The 12,832-nt window shown below is 40.3% G+C and overlaps 1 protein-coding gene across 1 annotated transcript in view; it reads right to left on the reverse strand.

Moving 5' to 3' along the window:
• Nucleotides 1-4,572: 4,572 nt before the first annotated feature.
• LOC309545945 (protein argonaute-3) overlaps nt 4,573-12,832 on the reverse strand; it is a 268,246-nt gene continuing 259,986 nt past the window's right edge. Inside the window, exons 18-19 of the mRNA XM_082245395.1 lie at nt 6,722-6,921; nt 4,573-5,485 (exon numbers count right to left, since the gene is read on the reverse strand). Of these exons, the coding sequence (XP_082101521.1) occupies nt 5,377-5,485; nt 6,722-6,921 (309 nt within the window). The 3' untranslated portion in view covers nt 4,573-5,376. The remainder of the gene's footprint in view (nt 5,486-6,721; nt 6,922-12,832) is intronic.

A 12,832-nucleotide genomic window follows, 5' to 3' on the forward strand; every position in this document is an offset into this window, starting at 1 on the left:
TGCCAAATTAATGGTTTGAGTACTTTGAGTTAATTACCTGGTACAAGCATGCAATAATTGAACTCCGATTCTGATCTGTATATTTATTTTGGGTCCGCATCTCAACATATTAAAATCACAGGATCATCATGACAGCCACACTAACTAATTTTATAAACAGGTCAGCAACAGCAGCTTACATATCTTTCTTGATGATGATGGAGTTTGCAAAAGGTCTGCGGAAAAATCACATAATTCATAGAAACTTAAATATGAATCTGAAGGTAATTAAATGAAGGCAACGATTAAGGAAGCAATGTGTCCACCCCAGATACTTTAGACACAAATTGTAGAATGGACCCTTCAAAAAGAGTCTACAGTTTATTTTATAAAAACAAACTTAAGGCTTGAGGTTACTTGTTTTACATTGTGTTTATTGCGGTAACCGCATTGAATGTTTTTTTTTTCTTTCAAAGAGCAAGAAACTGGTGCAAAATGCTGATACACAAATAAAACAAAATAAATGCTCAAACAGGGACATGTAAAGCTTGTCCAGTTGATTATAAAGTAAAACATGAGATTTCATAAAATGACATAGATGAAACACCAATACATCTGCAATGCCACCACTTGAGCCATAGATGTCAAACTGACATACTTTCTTGTTCATGATAGAAAAACCGTACAATTCAAATTGCTGATTTTTGTTTTCCAAGCTTCATAACTGTTAAACAACAGTTATATTTATATATAGGAATATATACTAATAAAATGAACAAAGGGCAAATATATTGAAACCTACATTTCAATAATTACACATAAAACGAAATCTGCATTTTCAATAATTTTAGAATATGAATTAAATACCCTTTATTGAAATCATATTCCAAAAAAAAATGTATATGTATACATATATATATATATATACATACACACACACACATATATACACTTTAAAACTACCAAATTTGCAAACCGTATTAATGAGTGGATGCCAGTAGACTGAACCATACATCAGCAACATGCTGTATATCTGTAGGAGGTTCTGATGGCAAAGGCTCCTTTCCACAATGTAAAGCTCAGCCATAACTAGATGATCAACCACCGAAACTCCCAACAGATATTTGAAACTGGTATACGATTCAAAGCAAGTGTATACAGTTTTTCATAGGCTTACCCTCAGATTAAAGGAAAACATCAGTAAATAGGTTTGCTTGGGAGAGATGGCAAGTATGGGAATTATAACTAATTATCAATTTCCATTATCTCTATGTGGCATGCATTTCTGTGTATCCATAATTCTTATGTTCTTTCAGGCACAAGCAAAAAGGGCTTTAGGTACTCCAGTACAGGTGTACAAGAGATTTCATGGATGTCACTTGTGTTTATATACAAAAGTCAGCTAAAACTCAAGACTGGGTTTCTTCTTTGAGGCAGGAAACATTACTTATGCCCAACCAGGACTCCTAGAATTCCAAAAGGCAGCAAACAAGTATTTCCAAAAGTACAAGTCTGTTTGCTGCTCTTATTAAATTAGAGGACATATGAGAGAAAAGGTCAAACACAGGAGGGCTATTTAAATTCTTTATGGAACGGTCGCATTGGACACCAAAAAAAAAAAAAAAATACTTCAGCTTTAGAGACATACTAAATGTTACCATTTATTAAATTACCAAAAAAAATATTTTTTATTTGGTCGTTATATAGCACAGAAAATTTATAAATAAGAAAATATCTATTGCTTGCTTTTTTTTATACTTTAAATCCATTAATTTAATCAAAAGGAAAAATACGTTTGAACAAAATATTATCTGAAAACATTACCTCTTTAGGAACCTACTGCACCTGCAAATGTAGCCCATAACACCAACCTGTATATCCAATGCAGACATGTTAAAAGCAGATATGCAAGCCAACTACACCATGTCCATTTAACAAAACCTACAAATTCTCAATTACTTTGCATTTTTGAATAATAAACAGCAGAGTTTGATGAACATACAAAGCCACTTTTTTACAACTAGAGTATTCATAAATATTATGACTTCAATAGAAGGAACAGTTTTGCAGTACTAGTGAGATCATTGGTCCTGAAAAAACAAATGATTGAATTATCACCCGATGGTTTAAATAAGGGACATGGTGAAAATTAAATAATTGAAAGGTAACATAGAAAAACAAGAGATTAGATTTGATTGAGATGCCTAGGGTGAGGCAAATATGGGTCTAGTCAGCTTATACCAACAGTCCAAATTTAAGCAATAAAGGAAGATTTAGAAGATATGAGGCTGCTGATCAATTTGCAAAAGTTTCATGAATATATTCCCTGTTGGATAATAACTATGTAAGCCTTGCAGTACCCACATAGTATTTAGGTGCTAATGGGCACAATGAATCATACTGAATGATATGAATCTCAATTTATCTTGTTTGCACCATGCAATTAAATAAACCTACAGGTTCCAATCTGGATGTAACATACAAACAATGCCCTTCACACACTAGAACACTTTAGCTCACAATGCAGTAAGGAAAGCCTATTGGTCCAAATAAAATATAAAACTTTGCGTTAGGTGTATAAAGCATTAAGTACCAATCATTGCACAATTTTACTTATGGGAACACAATCCTTCCGCAATATCTCTGGGTAGACAGGACACCTTTAAAGAAAGTTTCAGTGTTCTAAAGTTCCTTATTTTGACACCTTCCTTTCATAATTAAGGCTTTTACATATGGTTAAACCCAAACTAGCCAGAGGGGCCGGCAATGCTCTGCGGGCGTCTTTGGCGCATTAACGGGTTTAAATTCATTTATGCTTATTGCACTAAAAAGAGAGCAAAATAAAACATAGATCTGTCAGTTACACAGACACACACAGTATTTTTTTAAGATTAAAAAAAAGTTGCACAGAATATGTTCTGAAACAATTAAATTAGTGTCATGACTAATAAATATAAAAAAAATAAAGTACTAGAAAAGCATAACTTTCATGAAAATGAGTATATTACATAGATCAAAAATGTTAATTTCCCCACCTTCCTGTAGCAGTTTCCTACTTGATTTAGTAGGGTGCAAAATCATTTAGCTCCCCTGGAGTGCAAAGGTGGGGAAACTTGCAGCATACAAACGAATGTGATTCAAAGATTTGATCAGACTATTTTGGTAGTAGAATCATGAGCAAAGATTGGGATGCAGGAGTGGCCAGGGATATTTGAGCTGTTTCTTAAGACCATTAAGGAAACCAAACAATACATATAAAGAGTAAACCCTCCATTTAAATTGCAAGTGGACTTTTTTTTTTTTTTTTTGCACTACCCAACAACATCCTTACCCCTCCTTATTCTAACTAGCCATACCACAAAAAAAAAGTCATACCTCGCATGCAGACAGTTCTCAGCCAGACAAAACTTACAGGCCACTGTTGTAGTATACTCTGCAGATTAAACACTTGCAGAACCAAAGACAACAGGGTGTATGTAGAATGTGTCCCTATGAGTGGGATGAAGTCTGTCAACATCTGAGGTATGATTTTGATGACTAGCTTGGAAAGGATGAATGTGGTGGATAAGAGACGCTATGTAGTGCAAAAGTGCACCTAAACTTTAGAGAACTAGCCCACCCAAAACAAGATGTGGACATTGACGAGCTGCAGCACTCACTGCCTGGTTTTCCCTTAATACCCCAACAGTGAGATTTCTAATCCAAAATACCTGGCTCTCTCATCTATGGAATCTCACTATCCCTCCTGCTTCCTTATGATGTATCAAATAAAACCCTAACATGAGTGACACACCCTTGCAATGGACAAGACATGTGGTTGCACCAAGGAATAATGGAGCGTTCACAATAGGTAAACAAAGCTAGTGGGTAATTAACCTTGCCAGCATCTGCCCAAATTTGAAACTGCTTTATTGGAACTGACTGAAAAAAAAAAAAAAATACAGAAGCCCCAAAGCAACCAGTTAGCACAATTTACCTTGCTTTCACTACACTAAACAGCCAAAGTATGGTCGCTAGGGGTAAATTATTAAACATCAGTGCTCTTTGCAAAATGTTATTAAATAGAGGCATTTAGAGTCGTTTTATTAGTCTCTAGACTAAACGCTACAGAGAAACGTGCTAGCTTTGGCTATTCTAAAGCCAGTTAGAGACCTGCCACCATACAGGTAATAAATGCCCTGTAACTAACTTAAAATGGAACGGTCAAGGCAGTTATTTTGGCTCTGCCAAAACTCCCACCCAGCAATGAAAGCTGTAATTTCCCAACTCCCAGAATTGGGCCCTGGGCAGAGCACATCACAGCATCTTTATTGTGCATGCCCAGAGCTTGCAATGATTCTAGGAGTAAGGCAGTGGTAGCCTCAGATGTGACACAATACAACCATCCTCACAAGTTAATTTCAAAATCAGATTACTCAGGCAGCTGCATGGCCTGACTAGGCGCACACAACATTCTCAGTAACAACTTGGATCGTGTTAATTGGTGGAGAGGGGAAAATGAGCAGGGAGTACTGAGAGATGTGCACATATAAAAAAAAAAGTTTGAAAAAGTAAAAGAAAAAAGACTGCTGTGCCACAAATATAAACCCCATATTTTTTGCACAACATCCTTCTATTTCCGCTCTAATGTCCACTTGCACTTACAAACAGACACATAGTATATATGTACACACATACATTTGTGTATACAGATACTAAATAGCTGGGCACACGAGAGGCTGTTACCCCTGTACAGCTGGAGTGTTAAAAATCACTCCAATACCACCAAAAGGGGCACAGAGGTTACATAGAACAGATATTAGTCTTCTCATAAATCACTTTCTGCTACAAGATAAGTACTATATTAAAAGCAATCAAAGAAATACAGCAGGTTAGGCCATACTGCTGTATCTCAAATACACAGTATTATACCTTTGTTGCCCATACAAAGCCCCCGCATGTACAGATATTCAGACATACTCTCACACATCCCTATAGTTTGCTTTTGTCTTTTTATGATTTTTTTTCCTTAACTTTTTTTTTGCAAAGACAGCCAGTGCTGCAGAGCAATTTGAGGTAAAGGCATAAAAGGATTAAATATTGGAAAGTAAAAGTAACACAAAACATAAGCAGTGCATCCAAGTGGAGGCTCCATTACAACAATCTAGCAGTTGGCTGGTTTCATATTGCATAATAGTGCTGTGTTCCTCAATGATCTTCTATTCCCAGGACTAGCCCGCCCCTCAATCATTGTGCCTGGGCTTCAGTGCAAGCCAGAAGAGAATGCTGGGGAGAAACGGGAGGTCAGGAGATGTCTGTAAAGGAAACCACCCCGTTGGGCTCTGAAAACCCACATGAGATTCTTCAGGTTCCTTGCAGTAAGTCAAACCTGTGCATGTTTGGGGTCTACAGTCGCTCTCATGCGAAGTACATGGTACGTAAGGTATCCTGGTGAATTTGTACTGCCTTGGCAAGGGCTTGTGGGTCCCGACCATTGCTTTGACCAGATACGTGGCTTCCTTCAGCACTGAAAAATACAATACATTGTTCAGAGAGTTACTACAGTACAGATCACAATAAAAACAAAAAAACATAGGTGCTATTTTCAAGATTGTACTAACAACGTACATAAACACATGGCTGTCCTTTTCCCTTGAAATCTATAATAATGTAAGGTAAAGGATGGTTTAGGTTACAAAATATATCATGTTAACCCAATGAGTCGCCATGATTTAATGCTGCAACTCAACATGGTCAAATATATCAATCAGTAAAAATGCTAGGCTGTTCTTAAACTATCTTGCAACATCTTCCAGCACAGCATTAACCGGAATGAGAAAACTCAATCATACAAGCATTCCAAGGAGGAAGTGTTAGCACTCGGTAGTTCCTTACACAGTCAAAACAGTTAAACTATTATTATACCCATATTGGTGTGTTGGTGCAGTTTTTAAAAAATAATGGGCCACTCTGCATGTATGTGTGTGCTGCTGCAAGTAAGCAGTGTGTGCGGCTGCAGTTGTGGCGCACTAGTGTGGGGATCAGGGTGTTAAAGGAGGTGGTGAGAAGGAGATACAATGACTCCTCATGAGCCTCTTAGGGCATGTGTACACCCGCTTTGCTCTCTGAAAACTGACTCGCATTCAGGTCGCTCTTTAGAAAGCATTTGACAGGCAGTGAGGCTGTATCACCTCCTCTCCACCTGTTTTAACCTTCTTAAAAACGGACAACTGCACCGCAACTGAGTATGTTGTGAACGGTTGCAGCACAGCCCTATTCGCATGAATGGGTTGCAAGGCTGAGCGTGACAGGGGGTTCAGGGGAGCCGTCCCTGCCAGAAGAACACTGTGATCATTGCTCATGGCTCTAATAGCCACTGACAATCGCATGTCAAAATCCGACATGCTGGTTTTACCCAAGTCGATCAATGGATACAATCAGCCTGCCCATTGATGGTTCAAATCTCGGCCGGTCCCTGCTGAACCGCTTATATTCAAACTATCTATAGCCAGCTTAAGTGTGCATCAGTCACGAGTCTCTGTGAAGAACACTTGTCACGGAGTACAATGTATCATAATATGTATAAGCAAAACCGAAAGATGAAGAAATATTCCATGAAAAGAGATTTCACTACCCAGCTTTCTAGTTTGCCAGATATAGGGAAGTATGCCTTTAATTTAAATTTTTACTAAGTAAATAGTGGGAAAGATGTAAAGTACAAAACAATTTAGCAAATAAGAATATAACACATCAGGCAACCCACCTGTCATGCTCTTTGTCCACAAGATGGTACCTAGCTCTAAAAGCCACCAGATGGGCATAATACGCAGGAGCAGGGATGGAGACAGATCGAGTGCATCGCACGTATGTGTGGCACAGCTGGTAGGTCAGCAGCTGGAGTTCATCAGCAGTGAAACAGTTGTCATCCCACAAGACGTGATAGTGAGAAGGTCTGCTAGTACCCTAAGAGAGAACATCACTTCATGAAGAATATTTACTATACAAAGCTCAAGATTAAAAAAACAAAAATATAAATATAACAGGATTACATACAATTCATTGCAATCAGGATTTACGAAACTGCATTATAAAAAGACTCCATGTTAAATTTTTAGTTGTACACTTAGTTGGGGAAATTGAACACCGAGAACTTTTAAAACTGACCATATTTTAAAACAAAAACCGCTACATTTTCCACTCTGATTTGCCTTATAAAAGAAATATGGATGCCTTACTGCATGTGGGAATAGACCATTAACCCCTGTCATCCAGAACTATTGTGACTCACCTCTTGTTAGCCTCTAAACTAAATATCGCTAGATTGTGATATTCTGCACAGCAATCAAAGTTCCTCCACAGTGTTCAATTGAACACATTTTTGAACTGAAAAATCATTCTCACAAGCATTTCACCATGTTCCTGGTCCATCTGGCTGAACAACCCCAAGGGCCAGTTCACACCAGTGCTTTGATCTGCCTTTTAGTGCATCTGTAAAATGCCGATCAATGGAAGGACATCTGAAAAACAATAAGGACATCAAAACATATGCCAACGGACATCAAAACCCATGTTAATGGGCACCAGCGCACGTTAAAGTGTGACTAAAATGGATAGAAATGTATATGTACAGTATTTTCCATACATTTTAGCACAAGTCAGTGTCATTGTTTTCTAATTCTGACTACTCACAGTTAAGCTGGCCATACATTATACAATTCTCTTGTACAATTTTGATTTACCAATACCATATAATATGAGTTAAAACCTTAACACTTTCAATTTGTATGCAAGTAGGCAGGACCCTGTACTACATAGTTGAACATAAATCTAAAGGAAACTGAATAAGTAAATTGTATAACAGCCAGCTTTACTCCCAAATTAGGCATACTGTTCTTCAAGCTCTCTCTGTCTACCACCTATTAGTAACCCCCTTTTGGTCTTCCCCTATAACCCCTGTTTGGACTATGATCCTGATGTCACCCTTGCTTTGAGCACAGGGTATTTAAACGCAGAATTACACATCTCAATGTTCCTGACACAAGCATGACACCACTTGTTAACTCTGGCTGTCTACTTGGTTTGTACCCTGTGATTTACAGTCAGGTCCATAAATATTGGGACATCGACACAATTCTAATCTTTTTGGCTCTATACACCACTACAATGGATTTGAAATGAAACAAACAAGATGTGCTTTAACTGCAGACTTTCAGCTTTAATTTGGGGGTATTTACATCCAAATCAGGTGAAAGGTGTAGGAATTACAACAGTTTGTATATGTGCCTCCCACTTTTTAAGGGACCAAAAATAATGGGACAGATTAGCAATCATAAATCAAACTTTCACTTTTTAATAATTGGTTGCAAATCCTTTGCAGTCAATTAAGGCCTGAAGTCTGGAACGCATAGACATCACCAGACGCTGGGTTTCATCCCTGGTGATGCTCTGCCAGGCCTCTACTGCAACTGTCTTCTGTTCCTTCTTGTTCTTGGGGCATTTTCCCTTCAGTTTTGTCTTCAGCAAATGAAATGCATGCTCAATCGGATTCAGGTCAGGTGATTGACTTGGCCATTGCAAAACATTCCACTTCTTTCCCTTAAAAAACTCTTTGGTTGCTTTTGCAGTATGCTTCGGGTCATTGTCCATCTGCACTGTGAAGTGCCGTCCAATGAGTTCTGAAGCATTTGGCTGAATATGAGCAGATAATATTGCCCGAAACACTTCAGAATTCATCCTGCTGCTTTTGTCAGCAGTCACATCATCAATAAATACAAGAGAACCAGTTCCATTGGCAGCCATACATGCCCACGCCATGACACTACCACCACCATGCTTCACTGATGAGGTGGTATGCTTTGGATCATGAGCAGTTCCTTTCCTTCTCCATACTCTTCTCTTCCCATCACTCTGGTACAAGTTGATCTTGGTCTCATCTGTCCATAGGATGTTGTTCCAGAACTGTGAAAGCTTTTTTAGAGGTTGTTCTTGTTCCATTTGGCAAGAATCTCCTTTTGCAGTGATCTGGTATTGAACTGAGCAAATGGAACCGCCTTGAAGGTGGTTTCCAAGATTCATGTAACAAGAGTGCAGAGCAGTTCCTTGCTCACAGCTGTCAAAAAAAAAAAAAAGCAGCTGCCAATGTTTAAAAAGATGCCACCAAAAAAAAAAGGTCACACACGCTAACATTTTGTTGATTTTGAATATGGAAGGCATTCGCTGTGGCATTTTTTTTCGATAAGCTTCTGCAATGTCACAAGATTTATTTCCATCCAGTGTTGCATTTTTCACCAAGATCTTGTATTGATGATGGGAGAGTCGAACCACTGTGCAAAGCCTTCATTATGCACATCCCAAAGATTCTCAATGGGGTTGAGTTCTGGACTCTGTGGTGGCTAATCCATGTGTGAAAATGATGTCTCGTGCTCCCTGAACCATGCTTTCACAATTTGAGCACATATTAAAAAAAAAAAAAAAAAAAAAAAAACTAGAAAAAAAAATGTATTTTATTTGAAAAATAATTTTTCAATGCTTTGTACCATTGCTGACAGCTAAAGAGTAGACAAAAAATGTGTGGTATATATCAGTAATTGGTATCGACGAGTAGTAAATAACAATGGTAATTCTTTTTTTTTTTTACACATTTTACTATTTTTCTTAAATTTGATTGAAGCAAAGAGTATTTTGTCTTATTTTATTGCCATCTTGTTTGATAACCTAATGTTCAGGGGTTGTAAATCTTTAAAATCAAAAAGTTCTTCAGAATCGTGATCTTTATTCCAAGGGAAAAAATAGTGATTCTCATTTTATCCAGAATCGTGCAGCTCTACTATAAACATTACCTTCTGGCTTCCAAACTTTTGACCCAGGAAAAGTATGCAACAACTTAAGTTGGATCTCCTCACCTTTATGCTTCCTCAGGGTCCCTGACTCCTAATATTGAATTTAGAAAATTAGCATGAAAGCTATAGTATGTCAGTTAGCATTTTCAGTGTGTTTCCTTGCGTACCTCACTAGGCCAAAAGTTGTGCACGTAGCATTTACTCTGAATAAATAGCATCAAAATCCCACCCACACATGAAATGTGTGTTACTACATGTTGCAGAAAGGCATGCATTATCGCAGTGCAAAGGTGTGAATAGACTGTAATGCTTAATGAAAGTGCCCATCATAGCAATGGGTTAATAGAGAAGCACAGGAGGCAGTAAAGGCTGGGTCACATTTGGCAGCTGCAGGAGTTGGTCCCTGTTTGCATATTAAGAGTAGTATTCTCTTTTATTCGTTGACGGACACCGCTGCAAATCTTCTTGACCCTTGGGACGTCCCAAAGCAGTGTCAACATGAGGGGTGGGAAGAACACAGTAAAAAATACACACTTCCAAAAGGCTAAACCTAGCCAACCAGGTAAAACAGGAGCTTAACCAGGAACAACTGGAGCGCACCTGACAAAAACAAAAAACACCCTCTCCAACAGCGGCCTACAAAACCTTGAGGCCAAAAGAAGTATCCGCAGATGCCAACACATCCACCATATAACATTTTGTGAAAGTGTGCACGGACAACCAGGTGGCCGCCTTGCAAACCTGCACTACCAACACCTGATAATGGAAGGCCCAAGAGGCTCTAAGCGCTCCTGTAGAATGAGCCTCAACAGGGAAAGGAGGATCATGACCCTTAATGGAATAGGCCTGCACCACCGTCTGCCTGATCCATCTAGAAATGGTCGCAGCATCCGTAAGGACAAATTAAGAATCCGATTTTCGGAACGATTTGGTCGCCACCAGGTCCAAAAACTGTAAGGCAATTTCTTTAGGATGCTTAGGCTAAGGACACAAGGAAGGCAACACACAATGTCTTAAAGAGGTTGCAAACCTTTAGAAAAAAAAAAAAAAAGAAAACCCGAAAGACAAAAGCATAAGGAGCCAGTATGCATCACATACTAGCTCATTATGAAATACTTACCTTAGAATGAAGCCCCCGCAATGCTGCCAGCTCATCGGTATAGCACAGCAGACATGTTCGGCCGTCCTGCTTCGCGTCCTCCGGCCATCTGAATGGCCAGAGGCGCGATGACATCACTCCCACGCAGAACACAGGGCTCTGAAGGAACAGCATGGGTGGCCATTCCTTCAGAGCGCATGCGCCGATGATGTCATCGGCTGCATGCAATGTAAATATCTTTTAAACGGTGCAAGTTTAGGAGATATTTACAGTACCTATAGATAAGCCTTATTATAGGCTTACCTATAGGTACAGGTCATTAAGGTGGGTTTACAACCTCTTTAATGTAAATGGAAACTATAGTTGACTTTAGGAAGGAATGACTGGCAGGGACGAAGCACCAATTTGTCTCTGTGAACCACCAGATAGAGTGAACTACAAGACAACGCAGCCAACTCCGACACCCTGCGCGCAGAAGTAATAGCCACCAAGAAGACTACCTTCTGTGACAGAATAAGTAGAGAAACCTCAAAAATGTTTTCAAAAGGTAACGCAGACCTCCCCGGGGAGCCAGGTGGAGGACCCCCTAACAAAGGTGTGAAGCAAGTGCTTTGTGGCCCAGGGGCGCTGAAAGAAAATCGCCATGGCCAAAATCTGATGCCCCGAGACCCAAACCAAGCAATGTATGCCCTCCAGACTCAATGATAACTCTCCCTAGAAGTAGATTTTCGAGCTTTTAACAATGTAGGAATCACCAATTCAGACACCCCTCTATCCTTCAGCACCTGGCTTTCAACAGCCAAGCCTTTAAAACCAGCGACTGTAAAGCAGGATGGAAGATCGATCCTTGAGCTAACAGATCTTCTCTGAGAGGGAGTCTCCCAAGGGCCATTGGCAACCAGCCGTACTAGGTCTGCATACCAGGACCTGCGAGGTCAGTGCGGAGCCACTAGGATGACCGGAATCCCATCTGCCTCGATTCTTCGCAGGAGTCTTGGCGAAGAGTTATCGGGGGAAATGCGTACATCAGACGATACTGCCTTCAAGGAGCTACCAGAGTGTCTGTAGCGTTGGCCAGAGGATCCCGAGATCTTGCTACAAATCTCTGCATCTTCCTGTTGAGACGAGAGGCCAACAGGTCCACATCGAGAGTCCCTCACCGGAGACAGTCGAAGAAACACCTCCTGGTGGAGAGACCATTCTCCCTGATCCAACGTCTGCCAACTGAGGTAACCAGCCTGTCAATTTTCTACCCCTGGACTATGCACAGCAGAGATGGCTGGAACAAACTGTTCTGCCCACCTTAGAATGCCGGCTACTTCCCAGGCCACTAGGACACTTTTGGTGCCCCTTGAAAATTGACATCTGCCACGGTCCTGGCATTGTCTGATTGAATCCTTACCGGGCGCCCCTGCAGACAAACCCTCCATTGGGTCAGGCAAAGCATGATCGTCCGAACTTCCAGGATATTAATCGGCAGACTGGACTCCTTCAGAGTCCAAACCCCATGAGCACAATCCGTGCCCAAGACACCTCCGCACCCGGACAGGCTGGCATCCGTGGTGACCACTGTCCAGTACAGGGGGAGAAAGGATTTTCCATGTTGAAGCACCGTCATGTTGAAGCACCGGAGAGCGGAGCCACCAGATCAGGGATCCCTTCGTATCCTAGCTCAACAGGATAAGATTGTCTAGACACTGTGGGTTCTTGTTCCATTTGGCAAGAATCTCCTTTTGTAGTAATCTGGTATTGAACTGAGCAAACGGAACCGCCTTGAAGGTGGAGACCATCAAGCCCAGCACTTGCATACAAGTCCAAGGGAGATGACCACTGGATGGACAACAGGAGCGGTATCACATCCTGCAAGTTCTGGAGTTTCACCTCCAGGAGAAACACCAGGGCTGGGGCCATGTCCAGGGTCAGGCCCAGATAGTCC

This window comes from Pelophylax lessonae (genome assembly GCF_965119305.1).
Source record: "Pelophylax lessonae genome assembly, chromosome: 2".
Classification (NCBI taxonomy): domain Eukaryota; kingdom Metazoa; phylum Chordata; class Amphibia; order Anura; family Ranidae; genus Pelophylax; species Pelophylax lessonae.